The following is a 27,441-nucleotide window of genomic DNA, read 5'->3' as shown; positions in this document are numbered from 1 at the left end:
TCAAACTCTTCTCGGTCCATTGCACCCTTGCAGGGAATAGCAGTATCTGCGTCTTTAAACATCTCTTCCGCCTCCTTTATCGATCGTACAGTAACATCCTTGCTTTCTTTGCCATGTAAGTAAAAGCGGGCGGTAACAGCGTTTGCGCAGTCACTTGTGAACATCAACACTCTTTCGTGAAAAAGCGCAAATGGATTTCTGCTCACGCTTGTCGTGGCAAAGAGAACTCCATCGAAGTCCGCTGCGTCCATTCTTGACCACCTATTTGGGACGCTCACACTGTTTGCGATCGTTTGGAGATCAGCATGCTCGGCTACTGTCACATCGAGGCTGTCGTTGTCATCTGAAATAACACCTGCCGGCGTCGACTCGTGGACATCAGAACGAGACAACCGCGCCTTCTCTGTGCGTGCTGTTGGGCACACAGCAACGCGTTTTCTCTCCGGTCTTTTCTGGCGCATTTCCTTTGAGAGATAGGACGGCAAATCGGGCAGGAGCGTGGGCACCGCGTCGTCGGTTAGCGTAGGTTTACCACGAGGTATTCTTACCTCCTGACCATTAATAAAATGCACATAGTCGCGCAAAATAAAATGCGCTTCAAAGTGCCTCTCGCATACGGCTGACGTCTCGGAGAGTGGCTTATCTTTGCGGTGAAGGTTCCTCTCCCATTGTTTCCGCCGATCATTGTCTTTAGGTACTCCAAAAAGCGACAATGTGCGCCCGTCTGATTCTCGAAAACCGGGATACCCGCTCTTGCATCCGGGCGCATAGCAATGCGTATCAACTTTCTTCCTCTTCTTTTCCATGATCCAAAATAGAAGAGAGAAATGGTCACACTCGGCGCTTTCGATAACTTCACTTGTGGAAATCTGCAAAGCACAACACGCTGACTCGTAGCACCAACCGCGAAGAACGATGCGACAAGGCACTATCGGCTATGCAGAAACGTCAGGATCTCGCGCGGTCTCCTCGGGCATGTCCTCGGGAAGAGCACGCCAGCGCCCCTAGCGGCAGTCTGCGCTCGCGGCTTCACGCGGCCAGTGCGCCCACCCCTCCGCTTTTTCCACTACCCAATACTTCTAGTTCACTGTAGCCAGGCTGAACGTCAAATTCAGACAGCGAACAGGTCACGTGGTGTTCAGCGGAGTTGGCGCATCGAATAGAGCTATCGATCTAAAAAAATTACTAACGGAAACTTAACTGCATAATAGCGCTTCTTACAGAGAAAAGCTGGCATTGCTCCGCGGACGCATTTGTCGTCGTCTATGGGTCATTGGTGCTAGGTGGCGCCAGGTAACAACTGCGACGCTCCATCACCCGCTTTCTTGATCACTGACGGGCCAGGCATGGCCAGAGCGTCTGGCCGCTGTCGCTTCCAGCGTTCATCCCTCAAGTATCGGCCACGCTCGGTCCGGTCTCAGCGACGAGTAGCTGCACGTTAAGCGGTACGCGGCAATGGCTTGCCGGCTGCGCCTTTGTCTTTATCGCTGATGAGCGCGATGGTAATCGGGCGTCTTAAACTGGCGCTGCTGGGATGAGCATCTGCCTTGACAGAGTGCGTTCTCAGCGACGTTGTTGGCACGCGCCGACTGCAGCGCCGGTGGGTGTTAGCCATGCTAAGGAGCTACTGTGGCCGACTGATTACAGAAGGTCATCGCGGATGAGGTCCCCATATGGTCTTCTATCTGCAAACACAAAAGCAAACAAGCAGCAACCAGTTAGCGACGGCCATGGCAACAAAAGCAAAAATACATCCAAGGGCGTCCATATTACATGCTGGCTGTATAGCCCTAACGACGTTTAGCCTCTGAATAGACTACACAGGTGGCGGGAAACATTATTTCCAGCAGGTATGGAGGAGCGACCCGATGTCGTCCCCCGCTTAAACGACGGCCGCTATCTCTTGGGCAGCGGCGGCGTCTTCAGCCAGCTGGAGGAGGACAACACAGGAGAAAACCTACTGGATTGTCAGTCACCTGACGGTACAGTTCTACCAAGGCAGCACGATTTACCCTCGGCAGTTTGATACTTTTACTCGAAAGAACGCTGTTACTGTAAGCCGAGGCTTAACAAGCGCGTCAAAATTTTTTCTGGGGTGGAGGTGGGCAGTGGTGGAACCAGCGAGTGGTAGGTGGGTAGGCAGCCCCTTAGCTGGGGATGGGTGGGAAGGTGGCGCAAGGATGGAGCTTCTGTAATGAGTGAGTGAAAATATATAATGGAAACTCTTTAGGCGGTTGTAGCGGTGGTTTGAGTTCTCAGTCCGGAACCCCATTGGCATATACGCTGCTGTCCGTGATCATTCGGCGAGTTCTTTTTGACTCGTTTCACCCGAGCTGGTCAGAGCTGCCTCCCACCACTCCTACGTTGGGTGGCTATTAATACTCATAGTCTGATTTCGTTGGCAGGCCCGTGTCCCCGCAGAAATGGCATTGCGGGGTCAATTGACTCCGGATCTATTGTGTGCAGTTTTCGTGGGTTGCTGCAAGTGTTGGTCTGTAGCTTGCAGAGTTCCTCCCCTTTGCCTGTTGCCTCAGCCGGTGGAGGGTAGACCCGAAGGGGTAGTTGTAAGTGATAAAGTATGTCGGTGTTAGTTAGTAGTGGGTTCCACGACATCCGTATTGGGTGTGCGGGTGAGAAATGCTGAGGCTGGCTTGTGCTTCTGGAAGGAAGCTGGCTTTTACACTTAGTATTCTGATTTTTTTTTCGCCATTTCTTTTTCTTTCCGCTGCTACGTGGGCTTCTAAGGCTCGGAGACCTGGAGGGGGTAGGCGGATTGGTTTCGGCAGGTACTTCTGGAGGGTAGAGTTGGGTGGCGGAGGTATGGTGGGTGGTTGATCGAGGGTGGCTTGGCTAGAGGGACCGGTGGGTAAAGGCTTAATGGGTGGTGCATCTGAAGGGTCGTGGTGCAATGCGCATGCTCCTCACTTTGGCTAGAGGCTTTACTTCAACAGACACCCGATTACCGGGGGGTTACAAAAGCAATTCTTTCGTAGGAAAATAAAGACTTCATGCCTTCCTCCCTCTCTCCATCTCGAGGCAGGAAAAGTTTAAGTGCGATACTACTTATAGTGGCCATATACCCGTATTTATCCATTGGATTTGTTTTTTATTTGCTTGTTTGTCGGAAGCCTGCTTTGTGGAAGGTTGCTCGTTTTCCCAGAGGGTTGCGGGAAGCCTTCATAAAGCAAATGTTTTCCGCTTAAGGAAAAATGTAAAGAATTTTAATTCTGACACGAACCTGTGCTATTTCGGTTAAGAATCATTATCCTTGCTCCCAGACCAAGCAAGCTCGCTTGTACGGCTTAGGTACAAGAGGGCCTTGTAGTATGTGTGTCGTGTGGTCTTTAATGTAAAATTGTAGCTTTCGACTGCATGCTAATGAGTATTTTATGATTATTAAGAGGTTATAATTATGAAGTTGTAATTAAGGGAGAAGCAAAATATGTGTTGGAGTTTCATGTAGTCGTTGCTTGACGCGGAACAGTGGTCCTGGCATACGGCGGCCATGGAGAAACCCTGACGATCTGATGTACGCCGTCTCCCTAATAGATGGCGCGCGAGCAGCATAAAGTCTTCGAGAGCGGAACCTGTATCTAAAAGAGCATTGTCCTTGTCTGTGAAGTGATATGCAAGGACGAACGCAGGCTGCTGAAGGGACCCATTCACGCTATTGCGTCCTGTCTTTAAAGCAGCTGGAGATCAAGGGTCCCCAGAATTTTTTCGTGTAACGTCGACTAGAAAAGTTAGAACGTCGCTGTTCTACCAAGAATGCCTGCGAGATTTCGTTTACGCTTGATAAAAGCTGGCCAGTCGGTCTGGAGACGTGACATTGCAAATTTCCCTCCTGCCAATAGTTGACCATTCGCACATGCTGCGAAACCAGATGGCCAACATCTTTCATTCCTTGTAAGCTTATCTGCCTGTACTTCGTCGCATTTTATCGGAATTTGCTGAAGGCCGCTTCATAAAGGGAACAATCAGTAGAAACTTGACGAAATTCTCTTTACACAGTGCCTCCACCACAAGGGGCTCGGCAGCCGTGTACTTTTAATGCAGAAATCTATTGTTCGGCAACACTGACACTTTACATTTACGGCGTCCGGGTTATAAACTCACCCACTTGACTGTGCCTACTAGGGTGCTTCAATTTGAGCGCCACCTTTGAATTGTGATTTGAAATAACGTTCGATTCCAGGCTCCAGTATTAAAAGGTTCCATGCTTCAAAGAAACGAAAATTCTGTTCTCTGCAAACATATTTTGGTGTTGATAAGTTTAGCCCCTGGCCCAGAATGTCTTGCCTATTCAGGTGGCTTAGCGGTTAGTGCGTACTTTGTTGGGGAGATGGCTTGAGGGCGGGCATGCAGGTATCTGGGGAGTTAAGTGTTTTATCATGTCTGTCCGGAAAGGGACAGCGTGTTGTGTGTAACATAAGTGACATTGTTTCGATAAATTTTCCTCGAATCTGGATTTGGCCTCAGCAAATCTTGTCGCTGCAATGCAGGTGGCCGCGGTTCGTTTCTGTTCTTCTTTTTTTCTCACGTCTTGATCTTTTCAATTGCCTATAAGTACAGGTTAATTATAGCAGCCTTTTTAGTGGTAATCGACAGGCTCAGTCACTTTCATTTCCTTTTCCTAGATTGCATACACACACGCATCTCGCGGGCTCGGCTGCTGAGCCGCAAGGTACCGCTGATGCGGGCGAAATGAAAAAATATCCAGGATCCATTCCTGAGCCTTTCACTAGAGCGCCTCTTTCTTTCTTTCTTTCTTTCTTCCTTTCTTTCTTTCTTTCTTTCTTTCTTTCTTTCTTTCTTTCTTTCTTTCTTTCTTTCTTTCTTTCTTTCTTTCTTTCTTTCTTTCTTTCTCTCTTCCTTTCTTTCTTTCTTTCTTTCCTTCTTTCTTCCCTTCTTTCTTTCCTTCTTTCTTTCTTTCTTTCTCTCTCTCTTTCTTTCTTTCTTTCTTTCTTCTTTCATTCATTCTCTCTTTCTTTCTCTCTTTTTTCTTTCTTTCCTTTTCTCTTTCTTCCTTCCCTTCTATCTTTCCTTCTTTCTTCCTTCCTTCCTTCCTTTCTTTCTTTCTTTCTTTCTTTCTTCCCTTCTTTCTTTCTTTCTTTCTTTCTTTCTTTCTTTCTGCCTTGCTTCCTTCTTTTCTTTCTTTCTTTCTTTCTTTCTTCCTTTCTTTCTTTCTTTCTGTTTTTCTTTCTTTTTTATTTATTTCTCCCTTTCCTTCTTTCGTGCTTCCTTTCTTTCTTTCTTTCTTTCTTTCTTTCTTTCTTTCTTTCTTTCTTTCTTTCTTTCTTTCTTTCTTTCTTTCATTCTTTCTTTCTTTTTTTCTTTCTTTTCTGCTTCATTTCTTTCTCTCTTCCTTTCTTTCTTTCGTTATTTCTTTCCTTCTTTTCTGCTTTCTTTATTCCTTTCCTGAATAGCACTCGGTGTAGCTGGTAAGAAACGGTTTAATAGCTACCTATTGTAAAAATTTCCCAAGTTGTTTAAACGAGATGCTACGTCGTTACTCTTGCTCTTATAAGTGTTCTTTTTAAATGCAAAAAAATGAATTCATGAAGTCTGCCTCAGGCTTTATGAGCTTGCCCCGTCGAAATGGGCGCGTGAAGACGACGCCAAGTGCCTGTAAACGCCTCTGGAACGGTGTGCGGGCATCTACATAAACGACATTAGTTAAATAAATTGTAAATTGTGTGGTTTAACCTTCCGCAGGGACACGTGAACTATAGGGAAGCCGTAGCGGAGGGCTGCGGAATAATTAGACCGCCTCGCATTCGCTCAGCATATCCGCCGCTGCTCGTATTTCGCCTCCATTGAAAGTCGCCCGCAGGCGATTGACATCGACGCTTTCACACTGTAGTAGCACCGCAAGATGATGTATACTTCGACTCATGCTTCGCGGCCAATCACGATGCTTTACAGGGATTTGGCAGTATTGTGTTCCTCGAACTGGAGCATCGCCCACTTCTAGGGAGCGCTTTTCTTCGGAAGGTGGCTTCGTACCACATTTACGCAACTCCCGAAGGACATAAAATATTTTAAATTAGCGACTTCACTACAAATGGCGACAGCTACAAGATAGCCCCCTCTGACACTGTGCACAACTGCACTCCTTAGCCGAAAGGCACTTACTGAGAATCTTTGCTGGAATATATCACTTTTTAGGACTGCCCATAAGGAGACCACTTCATTTATGTTGAGCGGATTCAGCGACGGATCACAAATGTCGATATAGCTCCGCTGCCTGAAACAAGCAAAGTAAGTAAACATCTTCCAGCTCCTTTTTTCCCGTGGAGAGAGTGCGCTGAAACTTCCAATCTCAGCCGAAGTTCACTGCTCAGGGGATATGGGCTGCCTAAACTGCTTCTATAGAGAGTGCAGTAGCCGGTCTAATGTTTCGGATAGAGTAGCAGTTCTCCGAGTTTAACTGAAAGCTCCCGTTTAGCGCTGAACAAGTTGAACCTAGTTTCCGTGCCCTGCACAGTCTCCATGCACACGGACACACAAAAAAGCGACAAAGTTCAGGAGAAAATGCATGGCGGCTATCTACTGACGCGCGCAGAACTCAGATTGCTGAAGGAACCAAAGGAGCAAGCGGAATCTTTGGCGAACAAGGCAGCGGCAAGAGTTGAATAAATAGGATTGCGCCACGCTTGCAGCAACGGGCGACCAGGGCACAAACCGGCGAAAAGGAGGAACATACACTATAAGAAGAAACAAGATGCCGGTAGGAGTCGCGCCATCACGCTTATCGGCTCGCGCACTTGTTCGACGAGTGCATGGAGGAAAAAAAACTGAGGAGGGAGCGTCCGGCGACAGCCTTGAATTCAGTCATAAAAAGTAAAAATAAAAAGGAGAAAGTCGGTCCCCCCGTGATCACGCCACGTTATAGCGTGCGGTAATATCTAGCTCCGTTGCGCGCGCGCATGTGCGGACTAGCGCGGCAAACTAACTAGATCGTGTAAATCACCCTCTTTGTTGTAGACGCCCGCTCGAAGTGCCGCGTACGCTAAAACATACCAGAACCAAAACATAAAGGACTGACTGGGAGAGCGAAAAACGGAGGATTGAGCGGCTTCATGAGCAATTGGCTTGCGAAAGCTGGCCGCTTGGCGTCGCGCTCCCTTCTCAGTTTTTTTTCCTCTATGGACGAGTGGCACTGATACTACGAAAAACCATGCGTTCCTTTTTTGGCGTTTGAGGCGCCGCTTGCAGGACGTAGGAAGAGGCTCAGGAAGCGCAGAACTTCTCGGTTTTTAAGACCACATTCTATAGAAAGTGTTGGGTAATACGATGATGTGTTTGCGCCTGATTGCACGAACAAAGCTTGGAACCCCCCGTAATGAGAGCATTGGCTTGATTTTCACCGCAGTGAACAACAATAACACTCTATTTTGAGCAGGTAGTGATCGCAGATGCAGACGGCGATAGTGAAATAACTAGGACAATAAGAATGGGATGCTGTGGATATGGCAGTCCCATTTAGGTGACGGTGACGTACAATAGTTTCGCAGTGTCCTTAAGGAGGAATGTGTATGGCAGGTGCATGTTACCGGCACTCGCCTGTCAGGCGGAAACTTCGAAGCTAACGAAAAGGGTTCAACTTAAATTTAGGTCAACGCAGCGAGCTGGCACATGAATCGCAGGGATATTGGAGAGGCTTTTCTCTTGCAGCGGACGTTGTTAACTGATGATGATGATGAACAATATTCTCTATCGCATACAAACGACACCACTTTCAACAGATAGCACATCCTGCCACCAATCCATCTAACTTCACCATGTCTTCAACCGCTAGAATCCTACGTAGCAGCGGAATGAAAAAGAAACAGCGAAAAAAATGAAAATAAGTGGAAAAAACAGCTTCCCACCAGAATCACAAGAAAGCCCGAGATTTTTTCCCCAGCCCACACAATACAGATGTCGTGGAACCAACTACTAACTTACACCGACATACTTTAGCACTTACGACTATCCCGTCGAGTCTACCCTCCACCGTCTGAGACACTGGACAAAGGGTAGGAACTGCGACTCTGCAAGCTACAGACCAACGCTTGAAACAACGCACGAAAATAGCACGCAATACAGACGGAGTCATTTAACTCGCAATTCAAATTCTTTGGTGATGCGGGCCTGCCCACGAAGTCGGAGTATCAGTATTCATAACTAGCCAATGCACTAGGGTTGTGAGGTAGCTCTGACTAGCTCAGACTAAACGAGTCAAAAATAAATCGTCGAAAGATCACAGACCGCAGTGTATACTCCAATAGGGATCCGGACTGAGAACTCCGACCACCGCTACAACCTCCTAAATAGTTTCAACTATATATTTTCACCCACTCACCCCAGGAGCCCAACCGTCTAGCCATCTTCCCACGCATCCCTTAGCTAAGGGGCTGCCTACCCACCCACCACTCGCTTGTCCCACCATTGCCCACCTCCACGCCAGAAAAAACTATGACGGGCTTGTTAAGCCACGGCTTACAGTAACAGAATTTTTTAGAGGAAAAGTATGAAAGGGTAAAAATGTCACCGAGGGTAAATCGAACTGCCTTCGTATAATTGTCGCGTCACATGACTAAACATCAGTAAATTTTCTCCTGTCTAGTCCATTGAGTGGTTAAACTTCGTTAGGGTTATACAGCCAGCAGGTAATATGGACGCCCCAGATGTATTTTTGCTTTTGATGTCATGGCCAACTGGGTGCTGCTAGTTTGCTTTTGTGTTTGCAGGTAGAAGATCATATGGGGACCTCATCCGCGATGCCCTCCAGTAATCAGTCGGCCGCAGTATAGCTGCTTAGCGTGCCTAGCACGCTAAGCAGCTCGTCACGGTCCGCGTGCCTAGCACGCGGACCGTGACGATCGCAGTAAATAAAAGCATGATTGGGCATGTCTTACGTTCACGTAACGGCCGCTTTCTATTCAGTTGTGTTGGGACTGGTAGAAAAATAGAAATTGGTCAAATGTTAGCAATCCTTGAAGCTGCGTGTTTGCGGCGACATGCGTGTTTACATCTCAAATGAGCTATTTTAAGTGTCACTGCGTAAACTTAGAAACCTTTAAAACGTATTCTTTTTCTTTGCCTCTTTATTTGGGTGTTTCAGCTTAATAGGGAGTTTTAGAATAGGGGGCCCCAACGCTTGGGGGCCCCAAGGAAATAGCGGGCCCCAGCGCTACGTACGAGTGCGCCGGTGAGTTTTAGAATAGGGGTCTCCCCTACGCAGCGGAGCCAGGCTTGCGTTTATCGACTGCAGCGCCACTACGGCAAACCAAAAAGATACTCTTAAAAAAGATTTTAAAATATGCGTTCATTTCATCGTCAGAAACTGTTATTATTGCAGACATACGATTTAAGAGTAAAAATTATAAGTGTGTTTTTACTGAGTCGAAGAACTCCATTCGAACGTCCCACCAAGTCATCTCTACGGCAACCAAACGATGCGTACTCGCTTAGCCTAGCAGCTTTGTAAACACAGAAGCAATCTGAAAATATAGGGCATTTCATCGCTAAAATTTTGCGGTGAGGGCATCATCAGACAAAGCGATAGCTTCGTGTGACTTTTGTTTGCCGTTAACTTAATACACAGAGTAGCGGCGACAACGAATCGGTGGTGAAGCGGAAGGCCCCGCTTCGACGGGTGCCGCCATGTTGCCTGTACATACGTAGAGCGGCGTTGGGGCTCACGCCTGTTTGAACCTCGCGCGCTCTCTGACGTCAAACGACGTATACTCGCTAAGCCTAGCAGCAATGTAAACACAGAAGCAATCTGAAAATCTGGGGTGTTTTATCGCTAAAACTTTGTGGTGAGGGCATCATCAGACAAAGCGATAGCTTCGTGTGCATTTCGTTTGCCGTGAACGTGGGGCACAGCGCAGCGACAACAACGAATCGGTGGTGTAGTGAGAGGCTCCGCTTCGACGGGCGCCGCCATGTTGCCTGAACGCAGAGCAGCGTTGGGGCGCACGCTATTTTGGCTAAATAGCGTTCGCCGCTAACGTTAACCCAAGACGCAGGGCGGGGCTTGCGTTCTGCGCATGCGCACTTCAACGCCCCAAACTTCTTGGGGCCCCCAAAGCTTGGGGCCCCCTATTCTAAAACTCCCTATTATTACAGCTATATTCCATGTTTTTCTTGTTCCACATATTTGAAACAGGGCTTCACTCGAAAAAGCCCTGGGAGCCTCCTAGGGCAGCCCAGCATTCTGGTGACCATCATCGCTCTTCTAACTGTACAACAAACATTTGCAGGACCACTTTTGCGCTGAAGACTTCGAGAAGCCTAGAGTGGATGGGAAGAAGAAGCTAATGTCAAGTATTTTCGTCCTGCTTGAACTAGACGGCGGTCCCATGGCGGTCCACGATGATCACTGCCCAAAAGCACGAGCTTGTCTCTTTGCTGCTCGGAGTGGCGAAATGTTTCCTTCGTAGCTTGCTCCGCGGAAGGGGAAAAAGAGGCGTGCACAAGCTCCCGATAGCAGCGCTAAGATGCTGCTCACAATCATAGTACAATTCCTGCAGTAAACGCAACCGCGGAGTAAAACAACCGCCGACTGCATTACTTCGCACAAAATAACAATATTTTTTTCTCTTCTGATTAACCATTGTCTCCGAGCACGAAGTATTTGCGCTTCAGTGAACACTTAACCCGATATGTCACCGAATATCAAGCTCTTTCAACACGGCGACCTTCCTGCGACGCAGTCGGCTTGGAAGGTAAATGGCAGTGGCCGCTCAGTGTTGCCAGTCAAATTCCGACCTTTGCGGTACTCTGAAATTTTTTCCAGTGACTCTAGGCAGTGTACGAGCAAACCGGAAACCGCCGGAGACGGAAACCGGAGAGGTGACGAGGGGAGGAGGAGGAGGAGGGGAGCATTGATGCGTACCGCGATGGCACTGCGCTTGTCCAACTAGTTGCGGTTTCGAGTTTTTCGGTTCCGTTAACGCGGTGGTCGCAAAATTTGAGTTCCGATTAACGAGATTTTTTTTACATTGGCTTAATACAAAACCAACCAATCGCGAGGCGTTTGTTCCGTTTAAGCGGTAGTTCCGTTTAACCGATTTCCGTTTATCGAGATTCTACTGTATATATAGACCCTGATGCTTATGTGGATTGCGCTTTTTGTATAAACAAAGTTTATAGTCAGTGGGCTTCCCATATTAGAGCCAAAAATGCAAAGTCAGACACAAACAACTGATGTTTATTTCATATAGGCAGTGGGAGCTTCTATGCAACTGACGTGATTCGAGAAGGCACCGAATTTAATTCACACCCATTAAGACATTTCAACTTTGTGGGCACTTCCAGAATATGCGGCCAAGTTCGTTATAAGTGAGCTTGACAGTTGTACCCCTTGTATACTTGCTACCGTAGTTTTGCCATAGGTGGCAACATTTTACTTTACGGTGTGTGTAGGTGATGGCAACTGTAATTGGCTAAGATCATGTCTATTGAATTTATGCTTTTTATCAGCCACGTGTACAGTCAAATCTGGATGTAATGAACCTCCATGCAGCAAATTCCTCGATATTACGAATTTTCTCGATTCCCCCACACCGCACCCATTGAAGCTTGAGTATTTGTGAACTCCATGTAATGAAGGCGTTGAACTGGATGACCCTGATATAGCAAACTCACTCACCGGCTGCATATGAACTACTGCTGTGTTGTTCGGAATTTAGCGAACCACGCAATAATTTCATGATATGAAGCATGAACTGCCATGATCAGGAGTATCTGCCATGGCAGTGAAGGAACACAGTGAACGCGTTGCGCCGTGAAACCTTAGTATACTTAACTGGCATGAGCCAGCAGGCTTTTTTTTAAGGGGGGACCCTGGTCTTGAAAAGAAAATTTTATTTATCTAGATATAGTAATGAAATTTTCAGGCCACATGTATTTTGTGTGCTGTTTTTGAATATATCATTTAATTTCGAGTAAAACAATTCCTTGAGCACTTGTGCAATTTTTATGCAAGTCTTTTGGAGCGAGCATGTAAGAAAATTTGCTGCAGGAAACTCACTGGAATGCATGCCATTGGGCTCTCTTGACACCAAGGATTGCAATAAGGGTAAAATTATCATCCTGGCTATCATAGAACTTGAGTTATAGGGTACCGAAGCTGCCAATTCAGGAACAGGAATACAAACTTTTCTTCTCATTTCTGAAGTGACAACTTCAAAACACTATAACTCAAGTTCTATGATAGCCAGGATGATAATATTACCCTTATTGCATTCCTTGGTGTCAAGAGAACCCAATGGCTTGCATTTAAGCGAGTTTCCTGCAGCAAATTTTCTGCAAAACTTTTCCCAAAATACTTGCATAAAAATTGCACAAGTGCTCAAGGAATTGTTTTACACGAAATTAAATGACATATCCAGAATCAGCGCACAAAAGTACATGTGGCCTGGAAATTTCATAACTGTGATTTCATTAATAAAAATTTTTTTTCAAAGACCAGGGCCCCCCTTAAATTCTTTTTAGCAAGTCCCATTATACTAAAACAAAACAACACACCGTCGGTGCATCTGCTATGTGGTAAATGTGGCACCCTCTGCAGTGTTCTCTTTTCCAACGTCACTCCAAATGGCACTACAACTGTTCATGCTCAAAAGCTGCGGAAGATGCCCTAGAGGTCAGAAGCTGCAGAAGACATGAGGACATAGCAAAGAATACACAGGACGAGCAGTGCATTCCCATAGCCGCCACTCGGTTGCTCACGTGATTCCAGCGCCGAGAGCAGACGCGTGCCAGGAACACAGGTAGCGGAGAGCGTTGGCGACGCGAAGTGAAGAGTCCGTCTCTAGGCAGACAGACCGAGAGAGGGGACCTCCCCCACTCTTTCCACGCCACGCATAGTAATAACAGTATTGTGAAAGCCACGGTGGAGATGGTGGTGGCTGCTGCCCTGGTCGCATTATGATCACGAAATGTTTTTTCGCATTTATGACTTCAAGTACTAACGGGGATTTACTCTGAACATTTTCAAGGTGACTGCACCTACATTTATTCCTCATTTTGGTTCCCATTCTGCGTTGTCTTTTCACGACTTTGCATGAAATCTGCATGTAATGAAAAATCGCTGACTTTTCTCAGTTTCGTCGCATCCAGGTTTTACTGTAATACACGAGTGGTGCCAGCAGGGCACATTGTTCAGTTTTCATTGTGAAACTGGTATGAAGTCGGTCCCCATTGCTGGCCAGGCATTCATGCGCTTGGTTGTGGTGCGCGGAAGCGGGCAGAGTGGGTGAGAGTACAAACGTGGGTTAATGATATCCTAGTTGAAATCAAGAGGAAGAAGTGGGCTTGGGCAGGGAATGTAATGCGAAGGCAAGATAACCACTGGTCCTTAAGGGTAACGGAGTGGATTCCAAGAGAAGGCAAGCGTAGCAGGGGGCAGCAGAAAATTAGGTGGGCAGATGAGATTAAGAAATTTGCGGGAATATGGTGGCCGCGGCTGGCAAAGGACAGGGTTAATCGGAGAGTTATGGGAGAGGCCTTTGCCCTGCAGTGGGTGTAGTCAGGCTGATGATGATGATGCTAATGTCTACTTTTGCTGCACCTTCTTCCCGCCCAGGCTATGAGTTGTCCAAGCTGGAAGGCACAGTGGGATCTCCCGAGAAGCCCCTCTCCGACCTCGGCAAGCTCAGCTACCGCAGCTACTGGTCCTGGGTGCTCCTGGAAATCCTGAGGGATGTCCGTGGTGCCCTGTCCATCAAGGACCTCAGGTGAGACCAGCAATTCCCTCCGCCACAACTTTTTTCCTTGGCCTCGACATGAGGTCAACACGAAAAGAAAACTAGCAACACAACACAGCCCTGCCGTGGTGGCTCAGTGGTTATGGCGCTTGGCTGCTTACCCGAAAGACGCGGGATCGATCCTGGCCGCGGCGGCTGAATTTCGATGGAGGCGAAATTCTAGAGGCCCGTGTACTGTGCGATGTCAGTGCACGTTAAAGAACCCCAGGTGGTCGAAATTTCCGGAGCCCTCCACTACGGCGTCCCTCATATATAGCCTGAGTCGCTTTGGGACGTTAGACCCCAATAAACCTGAACCAAACTAGCAACACAGACATCGGGTGTTGTAACGGCACGTGAGTCTGCCTAGCAACACTACCTGCTGTGCTTTCTTCACAGCCACCAGCATCACTGGCGAGTGCGTGAGCATGTGGCATGAGTTGAAAGTGCATTTTGTCCCACGTTTGAAATATGAAAAGCACCACACCACTGTTGCTGCTCCAGTGCAGTGATTTCAAACGAGAGGAATCGGGAAACGTTTGGAAAGCAGCTTAGCGTAAATACGTGGGACAAGGAACATGCCATGATCACTCTTGGCAATGTTTCTCTCTCTTTGTCCTGTGTGTTTGTACTAAGCTGTTTGCCAAGCTGGACCAACAATTCTACACTTTTGCAAATTGTTATGTTATGCATAGGTGCATAACAAATTGTTTGCATAGTTGCAATTTTTACAAATTGTTGATGTTATGTATACTGTTTAGGCATCTCAATTTTTTTGCAATGAATGCCCTTCATTTAGCTGCATTTTGATACATGTTATAGCAAGGTAGTGCAGCAAATTGAATGAATAAAAAATATTTTTTAACATGTATCAGAATTCCCTTTTTTTCAGGCAGTCCAGCCAACTAAACATTATTTTCTGATGTCCGCCAGAGCACGCATTATTGTGCCGCAAAAGCCGCCTTCATACCTCAAAGAGCCTATTTGTAAAAATTCTGGTTCACCTTCGCTGAGACACCTGGTATATTAGCAAGCCAGGACTAAGTGCCAAAAGCACTGTCATAACTGTGTTTAAACAGACAATGTGGACAGCTCCATTGTTGTTCTCAGTAAAAATGGATTCTCTGTCTCTTTCTGGCTAAGTTGGTGTCTTTCCAGCAACAAAAGGCGCATTTATGGCCAAGAAAATAGGGTTTAAAAATTTTCCCACCAGTCGATTCAAACTCATGACGTCCTTTCCGAAAAGGACGGGTTGTCACCGTTTTGAAGTGATTGGCAATTTGCCGTACCCTCTGGGTTCCGCGCCCAAAACTGTTTTCAATGCACACATATTATGTGCAATATCGGGCAGTGGTGGCGACACCTGCATTTTGTTTTTAGGAGCGGTAGCTCTTACTCACCACGTTTCGAGATTTCGTGGGGTCTGCTACCACCCTGAGATCACAGCTCCATCTGTGGCAGCAACTAGAAAACAGCACATCTCGCATTGAGACTTGTAGCGCCATCTACAATAGCATTGTAGAAACAACCACCTGCAAGTGAAATGTTTGTGAGTGTGTTTATCATATGGGGAAATAAACGTACAAATTCGTATTCCCATTGGTGTACCTCTCTTTAGTCTCATGCATATCATTTCTAGTAAACCAAACAGCTAACGTTCGTTACTTTGTCTTCTAGACGGTGGCGGCCTTTTTTGACTTTTTCTACCTTATGAAAGCTCCGTTTTTCGTGAAATGGTCTCTTTGTAATTAGTATCGGTACAGGCCAACTTCCATTTGTCCTCAGTGTTCCTCAAGGGAGCCAGGCGTGAGGTTGCAGTGGCAGCTGTCATGCAGCCCCGCACTGCTGCGTTCGAGACAAGCTTCTGCACTGTTATGCTTTGTTAATCGTTGCTATGCTGATTCATTTTAATCACTGGCCATTTTTGCCCCTGCAATAGTACATGTGATTTTGTCGGAACTGAAGCATCAGTTCGAATGAGCCAGAGGTTTGGAACAAGCAAGCATAAATTGATAAGATAGAACTGCATTGCCATCCCAGCTGATTCCTGTGTAAGTTTGAGAACGCTTTTAGAGAGATTGCTGCACGAAAAGATGGCAGTACAGTAGACTCCCGTTAAGACGAACTTGCTTAAGATGAACCCTTGGTTAAGATGAACAGTGGTGGTCATTTGTTTGGTTTCCCATAGAGTCAATACAAAAAAAATCTGCTTAAGATGTACACTGCACACGTGCTAATTGGTTAAGATGAAATTTCACGACCAGCCGTGCCCAAGCCATGCAGCTTTACTCGACCATTCGAGCTGTATTTCAGCGGAAGGAAAGAAAAAAAAGCTAAAAAATTGAAAGCTTTTTTGCACCGCCGACGATCCATGCGACGCGGGGAGGCACAGAGACCTAACCACGTCTCCGTTGAAAGGGCGATTCTGTGAAAGCAGAACTGTCGCTGCTCCTCCCCTGTGAGGGCACTGAAGGATATCTTGAAAGGTTAAGTGATATGCTTACGCTTGTAGCAAGCAGACGATTTTCTCGACAGACACAAAAAAAAATAAGACTGGGCAACACTCAACAGTGCCTGATGCACTGTACTAGTAGTGCAATAAATGCTTATGTTGCAATTATTTTTTCCTAAAAGACTATTTCATGGCTTTGTTCACATATACGAAGTATTTGGACACACACTGCATGCTCGAACATCATTTTAAGAAGCACTCCTAATTAGATGAACTTCTGATAAGATGAACAGTCTTCATGGTCCCTTGGAGTTCATCTTAAAGGGAGTCTACTGTATTTATGAGGTGCGGCCTACCTCGGGATGTGAGAAGTCTCCCTTGGATGTGTTCATGTGTCTTAATGGCTGATTGGAAACATTCCCTACCATTTGTTAAAACCTGGAAGCAATATCATTCATATGTATTCATTAGTTTTTGGGGGTACTATCTTACCATTTCACATTTTCCAGTAACCCTTTGATAACAAAAAATCAAATGTCTCGCAGCACTTTTTTATCCTCTGCCAACTCTGTTAGAAGTTGGCAGTCATGGTGATTCTTGGCTTACGCCATCATGTCCCATGGTGATTGTGTTTGCATTCTATCCTGCGTTCACTTCCTCTTCACTATTATTTTATTGGCTGAAGCACCACCCCTCTCAGTGGCAACACAGGCTCTTGTGTTGCTTGAGCTAGTGAGAAAGCAAAAAAGATAGCAGTCAGATGAAATTTGAATAGAATCTTTCCATGCTGCTGGCTCATAACTACCAGCAGGACAAAGCGGATGCCCTGTACTTTGTTAGTGAAAGTTGAGCAGAAAATTGGAACAAAGTGTCAGCTTCTAAACATATATTACAAGTGTTGGTGGTTCTAAAGCCTGTACTCTGTAAAGTTGTGCTTTGGTGTGACATATCTATGCTCACCGTGCCATTTTTTTTGTACTTAATGGTTTCGGTGTGGATCTCATTTCAGCCAGATGACCAGCATCACGCCGAGTGACATAGTGACCACGCTGCAGAGCCTCAACATGGTCAAATACTGGAAGGGCCAGCACGTGATCTGCGTGACGCCAAAGCTTGTGGAAGAACACCTGAAGAGTGCCCAGTACAAGAGGCCTCGGCTTGAAGTCGACTCCGCGTGCCTCCGATGGACGCCTCCTAAGAAGAGGCCCAAACAGGGAAAGAAAGTCTAGGGAGTGCATGCCTCTACACTGGCCTGCACGAATCTGTGCACTAGGAGAGGCTGGTGCTCATGGCTTAAGCATTTCTTAGCAATGCATGTAGGCCACATTCTATTGCAGGCGCTGGCGGAAGCAGTCAAGCTCCATATAGGAGACATCATGGACTGTCAAGAAGCAACATGCAAGAGCTAAATACAGTTGCTCGGGAAGAATATCCTGCTCATTTCTTTGAGTTCAGTGCTCACTCATTTAGTCGTGTGCACATGTGGCCAGTTTTTATTCTGAAGAACTTGTGGAGCACAAAATGCTTTGCGAAACACTGCGCTCAGCTCGTCATTTTTTTTCCTCATTATTTAATAGTCATCGTCATTCCTGCAATGGGAGTTGTATTATCTTGTAATATAGTGAAAATAAAGTTTAAGGATGTTTATTACAAGCAGTGCGGTGTGAAGTTTTGGGGACGTAGCAGTGCTACAAAAGCTGAAGGGGACACTTAAGTTGTCTTAAGAGTGAAATGCAATAGCTGTAGATTTCACATTTGTTGCAGCTTCTTTTGAAACTTCTTTGTGTGTTTGCTTCAGTTTCTTTGAAATTTTTGGTCCATCAACTGCCGTATTCGGACTGCTAGCTGCCGTAGCAGTATCCGCTGTGCTGTGATGGAGCTGACATTGCTTCGTTTTTGATTTCAACTATCTAGGTTGCTGTCTAGAAAATGGTTCCTCACAGTTTTGATGCGCAGGTTTCGATGACATCACAAAATTGCATGACCTCTCTCAACCAATCAGGGTGGTTCATCATGGCAGGTTGTTAGGACGGCACAAAGTCACGTGACCTCTCTTGACCAATCAGTGAATTTTGTCTCAGACAAGGTACTTAACCAAAAAGACGACACGTGCAGTCTGTGGTAAATTTGTAGAAACAATTGACCCTCTTCTACTAGAATGTGGCGGCATCTATCCTGATGTCAATGCAGGCAGAGTCACTCATCCTAAGGGCCTAGGGATTAGAGATAATGATCATACTATTAATGACTCGGCAGTAGAAGATAGCGAAAAGAAATTGAAAGATTCGTGGCTCAAAAGTGGGGGGGTGGGGGGGAATTGTGTTTAAAGAAAATGGCGAATTTATAGACCGATTCATTGCGCAGTTAAAAGAAATTAAAGTAAAAAAAAAGCCAAGCGTGGTGGCAACTACCACCACCCCATTTCAAAAGGGGCTCTCCTATCTTCCATCCATCCATCCACGAGATACCCAGACTGGCAGGGTATGAATATCTCGGGGTTTGGATAAACGCCTGTAGTATGGGTAAGCGCCTCTGTTTCCTTGGCAGAAATTTGTTGCGAAGTCGAAATTTCTCAGGATATGACTCAAAGGGACGCCTGAATGTAGGACCCTCTCTTCAAACCCCATCCTTGTACTGCCTGAATTTTGCATGCCATTCAAACTCTGCGCTGACACCTCGCAGTACGGAACGGGAGCGGTCTTATGTTGCCAAGGTGAGACATGTTCCTCATGGCCTCCTTGGCTCATCGCTGAAGGCTGTGTGGTTGGCCTGTTTCGGCGTACGCGTCTTTGTCTTCTTCCAGGTGCGAGCAAGTGCTTCCACATGCAGCACTATGGCAGTACTTCGTTATAGCCCGAAAATGGCAAAAATCAATCGAAGGGCGGCAGGTTTGCTCTGCGATCATCTGCTGTACACTGATTTGAGTTGGGCTGACATCGAAGATCTATTTCTGCCGTTGCCAGAAGCGATTTACTGATGACATGGCCGGCGGCAGTATAAGTCTCGCAAAGGATGGCTTGACGTTGGAAGCATTGAAGACACGGCGTCTTTCGGAGAATGTCACGTTTTGAGAAGGAAAACATTGATGAATTGTCATCTGCTCTCTTAATTCTCTCTCCTGGCTATCTTGCAACTTCTCGTCACTCGCGAGGGTGACCCAAGACGGCTTGGGGGCCCATGATAGTTATCGATTTTTGGGACTTGGGTTAACGCGAACGCAAAAGCCCAAGACTGGATTGGGTTCTGCGTATGCACACTTGCAGCCGGCAATTCTCTTGGGGCCCCAATTCTAAACCTCTTTTATATCCATTACTTCTTTATAAACCATTTCTTTATAACGAGGTTCGACTGTATTGTGAAAATTTTTGAGACTGCTTACGTAGTAGGCGCCACAGTGACAGAGGAATCGGTACCACATAAAATCTTCACTTTTATTTTGTTTAGTATGTCTTAAGTATTTCATATTGTTCAGGGTTTTCACAAGGTTTACTTATGAACAATCACCCGAGCCCAGCTGACAGCTCACGCTCACAGGCGCAATTGGACCCCTCCCTGACGACCCAGCATCCACCTCTTTCATCTGAGCAATAGAGTTTACTCTCCTTCTCTCTCGCAAAATTCATATGTAATGTGAGCGTTAAATAGACTCTTTGGATGCTTAAACTTCAGAAAAGCATCAAATACCACATATGAACACGAGCCAGGAGGGAAGGCTCAGTTCAATAGCCAACGTCTCCAAAGAGGACTTGTCTTCGGCTGAGCCAGAAGAGGACAAGTGTTCTTGTCAATATGCTGGCTAATGGACTGAGGCCCCCCCTCTTGACGTTGTTCATTTTTTTACTATTTTATATAAATTGTGTAGCAACCGTTTGTCGTACCAGGTGGGACTTAAGATCCTACCGTAAAATTCCGGACAAGCGCCCCCACCCATGCAAGCCCCCCCCCCCCCCCCCCCCCCCCTAACATCACTCTCATTTTCACATTTCCGCGCCGTTCCGGGAAAGCGCCCCCTCCCCCGGACCCAGCAACCCAGCCAACAGGACAAACAACGTGGTCGGCGAAGGCACCATACGGATCGCAAACACAATGTGCCCGACGAGGCTTCACGGTTTGCTTAGCCGCACGCGCCACCGGCCACAAGCTCCCGGCCTTCGTTATTTTCAAGGAACAAACCGGGAAAATTCCAGCCAGCGTCTTCGCGAGCCTTCGCGTACCAGGTGAGAATGATTCTTTTTTTTCAATGGGGAGAGGAATCACGATGTCGCTCAGTTCGTTCTATCAAAACGCTGATTTTTTTTTATGCGAAGCATATTACTAGAGGTACACTACAGCCCTTCGCCGTGGTTACGCGCCATGTAGTTCTTTCCTTCCTCCATGTTACGCGCCGTGCACACCACGTGACACATGACGTCACGACAGAGGAGGAAGAAGGTCCACCTCGCGTCGTCGCTGTGGTTGCGCGCCGTGCAGACCACGTGGTACAGTGACGACACACCACGTGACACATGACGTCACGACAGATCGCCGTTACGCGCTGGGAGAGGGAGAACGATGCCATCGCCCAGACACCGGAATGTCCTCGAGCGGCATTCCCGCGCATTTCGAACGCGCGTTCACACTCGGTGTAGGTGAAACGCTCGCCCCACCGGGCAGGCGGACGCGGCTTCCGTGGCAATCCAGGCGCCCACCCAACGCGCGTCTCGGGGTTAGTCGGCGTTCCGCTGTAGCCATGCCGTTGTCTTCCCCCGCGACGAAGGCTTCTAGTGGTTGTATTAAAATGATCAAGTATTCAACCAAGGAAAGCCATGTATTACCAAGCCTAGCCATCAATATGCTTCGCATCTGACCAGGGTTAACCAAGTTAAGCCTCAGCCATTTTTTTGTTTTATTCGTAGCAAATGTTCGTCTCACCGCCACAAAAAATGGCTGGATGACATCAGAAAAGATGTAGGATTGGCTGTAAAGAATCTGGGGCTCAAACGTCGATGACGTGCGCCGCTTACTGGTACTGGACCAGGCGCCCATCCATAAAACAAGCTGCCAAGAATGCTTTCGAGGAGCGCGTTACCGATGTGCTCTATGGGCCTGCGGGGTGCACGAGCATCCTGCAGTCGGCTGACGTCTAGTGGAACAAGCCTTTCAAGTCCACCCTACGGCGTTTGTGGGAAGGGTATATGCGCGAAGAAAGGACGCCCAAAGGAAACCTGAAGAAGCCGTCGCGCCAGCATGCTCTTGATTTTGTTGCCGAGTCATGGGCTGCTGTACCTGAGGCGACTGTGGCACGCTCCTTCAAGGGATGCGGAATTACTAACGCACTCGATGGCTCGGAGGACGGCGACCTGCATGGCGGATTGGCAGACGTTGGGGCCGAGGCACCAGAAGACCGGGGTGCGCTTCAAGCGGAATGTTGTGAACTTTTTTTTTGCGACTGACTCGGAGGATTCTTTTGATGATCTCGAGAGTAATTGACATAGCAATCTTTCGCTCAATAAAGTTCATGTTGCTAGAGCTAAATGAAATTTTAAATCCATGTGCACTGCGCTTTTTTTCCCTGGCGGGAACATGTCGCCGCCATCTTGAAATTTGGCGCTGTTCCGCGATAGCGCCCCCCCCCCCCCCCCCCCTACTTTGCCAGTGATTTCGACTTGCAGGGGGGGGGGGGGGGCGCTTGCTCGGAGTTTTACGATAATTATGCTTTCAAAACTATGCGCATATGTAAAACTTGTCACACTGAGGTCGCATATTAATAGCTCATATTTTGTTTCGAACTCTCTCAACAAGAAGGACGAGGTTACGCAGGCTCCACACGGAATCAGGAAGTTATTCTAAGACCAACTGTCATAACAGTAGTCCTTATCATAGTCCTGCGTTAAATCGAGACGTGTCCTAGAGGCCAGTTTACTGTGCGATGTCAGTGCACGTAAAGAACCCCAGGTGGTTGAAATTTGTGGAACCCTTCATTACGGCGTCCCTCATAGCCTGAGTCGCTTTGGGACGTTAAACCCCCATAAACCAAACCTATTTCTTACGAGTGAATTAGCTCATAAGACACTCTCGTGAACCTGAGGAAACTCGGTGCCACCTCCGTCGGCAGTGGAACTGACTGACAGAAGGTACGATATGACTGGTGGCTCGGCAGCGTTGGTAAGGTCTAGATGTTTGCTGCTGACGTAATCCACGTCCATGTTGGCTCTCTTTTCTCTTTCTCTCGTCTCAAGGGTGACAATTACGCTTGCTACTTCTGTGACGAGCTTCTTGAACGGAGGCCGCATTTTGGGGTTGTTGTGCCAACACTGCAGCATGATGCTGTACCTGGGTTTAAAAATAGGGCATCAGGGTTGAATGCTTTCCATAAAAAAAAAAACGCAGAATAAAACTAACAGCTCCCTTGGACAGAAATCTGGTCTCTGCATTCGGCGCCCTTGCTTCAGGAAGTCGACGATTTCAAAATGGTCCACATCCGGATACGGCGTCACACCACGCGTTATCAGCTCCCAGAGCAGGACACCGTACGACCACTGGGAAAAATAACCACGTGAACCATTTAACACGCTTTCATAAAAATAAGTTTTAAAAATTTTGAACAGTACGCTTGTGCTACACCTAAGGAAGGTTGTTTGAAGCAGCCGGTATGCCGCATCGCGTGCAAGACTCACGACATCCGACTTGTGGCTGTAGATGCCTTTCTCCAAGCTCTCTGGAGCCATCCATTTTACCGGAAGCTTGGTCTTGTTATCGCTGCTGTAGTAGTCCTTCTCGTAGATGTCACGAGAAAGACCGAAGTCGGCAACACGTACGACGAAATCCTCGCTCAACCTGTAATCAGTTAGATAAGTGAATCCATTGCGTATGAAACCGGCAGCATAAATCGGGACGAAAATGTCGCTGCACTCACATGCAGTTGCGAGCCGCAAGGTCTCTGTGCACGAACCTTATATCGGCCAAGTACTTCATGCCTTCTGCCACGTGGATGCCAAATGTTATGAGTTGTTTCACTGTTGGTTGCTGGAGAATAGCGAATGCAAATATAAGAGTTTTTAAAATGACCTTTTAAGGCTGATCTAAATCTGTCAGGTTGCGAGTAAATAAATGCTGTGAAAAGAAGAGATTTGCTGTTGTTGCGATTCATAAATATTTTTCTTGGCTGTCGAATTGCTCTGCCGGCCATTACTTGCACTGGAGATCAGGCTACACGCAGGCAAATAATCAATAGGTAAGCTCAGGTCTCATAAATATATTGACTTTATCTCGCCGAGAAGATTACATGTAAGGATGAAATGCATTGTATGAAAGGCGTAGAACATACTAAGACGTCTCATAGGTCCGCACTCGAGTCTTTGCCTCCGTCTTCAGTTTTCTAAGCTAGCAAGCGCGCTTGGCGTCATTCGCCGCTTCTGATATGTACCGACCCCCGTAACCAGTGCCGGATTACCGAAAAAAAAAAAGGATGTAGCGGCACCACGCGCTATGCAAAACACTGGGACCTTCGCCTCAGCCGGGCTCTGGCTCTGCCGCTCCGTCAACCGCCACGTCGACTCGATTACAATAAGTGTGCAGTTGACTGCAACCGTGCAGTCTTTGCAGACTTTGCCGTGCAGACTTTGACCTGGAATGTGTGCTAGGGTCAGCTCCTCTTCTTCAGCACGAGCCGGCGCTGGTCACGTGGGTGGTTACACGTACTCTAATTGCCGCCGCTTCTGTTTGTGGCGCTCGGAAGCGCGTTAAACGACTGTTGCTGCATTATTAATATAGCTGTTTTAAGTGCCATATAGCTCTCGCCCACTCTCGAGGCGCAGAACGCACGCACGCAATCAAGACAACATCCAACGCAATGCGCGAAAAACTATCATTTACAAAATGCAGCGCGAGAGGTTCCGGTGATAGTCGATTCTGCATATACCATAATTTCCTGCATACAGTCCGCACCCTGTGCATGGACCGCGGGCCTCAATTTTGGCTGAAAAAAAATACCAGATTGTCCGCACCCGTCACATAGCCAGCAGGAGCAAGGTGTGCCACCATCGCATAGATTTATTTGTATATGCGCCGCGCAACTGCCACAACACTTGGTATCGACTAAAGGTTGGGAATTTCGTGCCCTATTCGGCGACATCAAAAAATAGATACTGGATAGTACGCACCTACAGATATTGCACGAAGAGCAAATTTACAACTTTTTTACATGTATAGCTCGCGCACTTTATAACGAAGGTTACGGTGCTGGAAGTTACTCGGCCATCAACGCAGCCTTTTGCGGGAGGTCTAAAGCAGCAAGACTGATGTCTTGAGTCTGATGGACCACATTGTTGTACTGAAAATCCATTAGACACAGTTGGCTGCCAAGAGACACGACAACCATGATCTTTTACTCGTGTGCTGTGTTCTTATGCGAACTCAAGCAATAAAAAAATAACAGCGATGCCCGAATTGTTTAAGGCGTCGGGGAAACAAAGCATTCTCTGTTCGCTCTACCTGCGGTTGGAATGGCGCTGAGGTCAGCTTTATTTTTTTTTTCTGGATACCATTAGGACAAAAAGTTTCGGAATATTTTGAATGAGTACTGCTTCAGGTTCGCTCTCATGTGCGGCGTCAGGCTCGTCCACATGTAGACCTCAGTGTCCCTCGGTTTCCGAACGATGCTGGGAGCTGTGCTTTAAAACTTCTGGTGCTCTATATACCGGGTGTTTTTTTTAGAAGGTCCAACATTTTTAAAGAAAGGTAAATTCCTTTAGATTTATTTTAACCCTGGGGCTATACTGAGGGCTACGGCGGACACCAGGTAAGAGGCAAACTACTTTAATTAGTTCGCTGATTAACTGAATACGTTAATTAACTTTTATAATTTTTATTTTAGGGGATATGTTGTAGTAGCAGAATTGGAGATCGTCTTCCAAACAGTCCAGCCAAAAAAAAAAGATTTTCATGAAAAAATTTTTTGCGCGCGTAACGAAGCGAGAAAAAGTCACCCTGGTAGGCAGCTTCACACTGCAACACAGCGTCTGTGAGCGCCTGTGACGTAGCTCGCTCCGCCCTGCACTTTGTGTCAATGCGTTTTTGTTCCAGCGCGGTATTCCGTGAGGCCGCGGAGCGAAGCGAGATAAGCAGCGATAGCGCAGGCCGTCAGTCCGGGACGCGTGACACAAAGCGCAGGACGGAGTGATCTACGTCAGAGGCGCTCCCGCCGCTGCGTTACGGTGTGAAGATGCCTACCAGGGTGACTTTTTCGCTCCTCGTAACGTGCGTGAAAAAATTTTAATTAAAACTGTTTTTTCTCGGTTGGACTGTTTAGAGGACGATCTCCAATTTTGCTAATACAACATATCCCCTAAAACAAAAATTAGAAAAGTTAATTAACATATTTAGTTAATCAGCAAACTAATTAAAGCAGTTTTCCTCTTGCATGGCGCCCGCCGTAGCCTCCAGTATAGCCCCAGTGCTAAAATAAATCTAAAGCCATTTACTTTTTTTTTTAAATTTTGGACCTTCTAAAAAAAAAAACACCCGGTATGTAGACTCAAAGTGCCCATGAATGGTAACATAGTTGGTATGGTTTAGCCACTGTATTCTGTACGGTTTATGCCTGTCAGATCATCTGCTTTACTGTAGTAAACCAGCAAGTTGGGCGACTTAGTACTGGCTCATGATTGAAAGGATGTTGCAGCGTTAGTCCTTATCTCTGTTGTAGCGCAGTAACGTTCTTTCAATCACCTGCTTTACAATGACAGCAGCGCGTAGCCCTCGTTCAGCGGTCATCCGTGATTTGGTGGGCTACGGCGGGCGCCCACATTGCTTCACTCAGGCTGCGGTGCCCCATTGTGCTTCCTATTAACCACAGCGACGCGACGTAGGCCAGCTGGTGTTTATCAAGTCATCTGTTTTACAAACGAGCAGCACGGATATGTCCATTTCTATGGTTATTCCTGATCTGGGACTCTCCACCAGGCGCCCTGTGTTACGCCGCCCGGGCTGCGGCATCGCGCGGCATTTGCACACAGCCTCCGCGGTGTCATGTAAGTTCCACGCCGCCCTTCACGACCAACCTAAGCTAGAAGTGGAGGGAAGGGCAAGAGAGAGGAGCACGCACTAAAGGGCTTGATTTGCCATTTTCTAGTGATATGACAGCCATTGAAAATAGATAAGGTGATGGCTGAACACAGGGGTATACTATCACGATCTCTTGATTTTTGAGATGGAAGCCCTTAGCACTCAGTCATCCAGCATGTCCTGTGTTTTTATTTACATATGAGCTCATCACTGAAGAGCGCGAACTGTTTGGTACTGAAGAATTCTGGCCTGGAGGGTGAGCTTACGTTCTGCTCGTCCCGTATGTAGGAGAGCAGGTCCCCGTGCATCATGTATGGTGTGATCACCATGAGGCCGTCTCTCTCGTCCATGGTCAAGCCAATGAGGGGAAGCACGTTGGTGTGGTGGAATTCCTTCATGATGAGCGCCTCCGAGAGGAACGACTGGCTGTCATCGTCGCCACTCCAAGAGTCTGCAGAGTCCCGTTAGAGAGACGTAGAAAGGTAAGACTAGGGCATTCCAAGTGAATTTAGCATCTCTTTTGACACAAACAGAAATGAATTATTCATGCGGAAGTAAAATAAAGGCGCACAGCCCTATAGGCGTGGATGCAAGTTCATAAAGACGAAGATATCCAAAGCACAGCGTGATAGGCTGGCAGTATAACACGTGGGTGGAAAGGCTGCGCCGATGTCCGATTGGTCTAAAGCAGCAGCCAGTGAACCGCATTCGATACCCGCTTGAGGCCATCAGTACGGTAAGTTTTTTTTTTTTTCTGCTTTCTCGGAGGGTGATCACCCACAGATGGCGACCGTTTGTTTTTCGTTCGCATAAACATTCTAATACGAACGCATTAATACCGTCTTCCAGGTGGTAGGTACGGACTTCTGGCACGTCTTTGGTTCTTCTTGCACTGCTATCGCTCTGAAAGCACTGCATCTGAGTTGTATATGCAAAAAAAAAAAAATGCATACTGCATGGCAAGCGCCTCTTTGCAAGGTGACAGAAGTACAAGTAAAATATGCTCCAAAGTTCAACTACTTAATTACAAATCGATCACCGCCCCTCATATTTTCTCCCCTAGCGTGGACCATACAGTGCGCAGGGTACATGGGTGTCACCGTACAGCCGAACGTTCAGCTCGAGCTTTGCGATGAATTTAAGTCACGACAAACAAATATAGCTGAGATGCAGTACGGTGCTTCACATAGAGCTTAGTCGGTG

The 27,441-nt window shown here is 47.1% G+C and overlaps 2 protein-coding genes across 2 annotated transcripts in view; one reads left to right on the top strand and one right to left on the bottom strand.

Moving 5' to 3' along the window:
- Positions 1-13,181: 13,181 nt before the first annotated feature.
- Positions 13,182-17,423, top strand: LOC149359636 (histone acetyltransferase KAT8-like). Its single transcript, XM_089567717.1, has 3 exons — positions 13,182-13,248; positions 13,583-13,733; positions 17,204-17,423. Exons 1-3 carry the CDS (start codon positions 13,182-13,184, stop codon positions 17,421-17,423), a joined length of 438 nt encoding a protein of 145 aa, XP_089423843.1.
- A 4,812-nt stretch (positions 17,424-22,235) lies between these two features.
- LOC149359634 (hepatocyte growth factor receptor-like) overlaps positions 22,236-27,441 on the bottom strand; it is a 50,487-nt gene continuing 45,281 nt past the window's right edge. Inside the window, 5 exon segments of the mRNA XM_089567716.1 lie at positions 22,236-22,506; positions 22,576-22,712; positions 22,851-23,010; positions 23,090-23,199; positions 26,505-26,689. Coding sequence (XP_089423842.1) covers positions 22,236-22,506; positions 22,576-22,712; positions 22,851-23,010; positions 23,090-23,199; positions 26,505-26,689 — 863 coding nt within the window.

Source organism: Amblyomma mixtum, chromosome 2 (assembly GCF_055824585.1).
Source record: "Amblyomma mixtum isolate Tamu chromosome 2, ASM5582458v1, whole genome shotgun sequence".
Taxonomy (NCBI): Eukaryota; Metazoa; Arthropoda; class Arachnida; order Ixodida; family Ixodidae; genus Amblyomma; species Amblyomma mixtum.
Note: the sequence above shows the minus strand (reverse complement) of the source record. Positions and strands in the feature narration are given on the sequence as shown.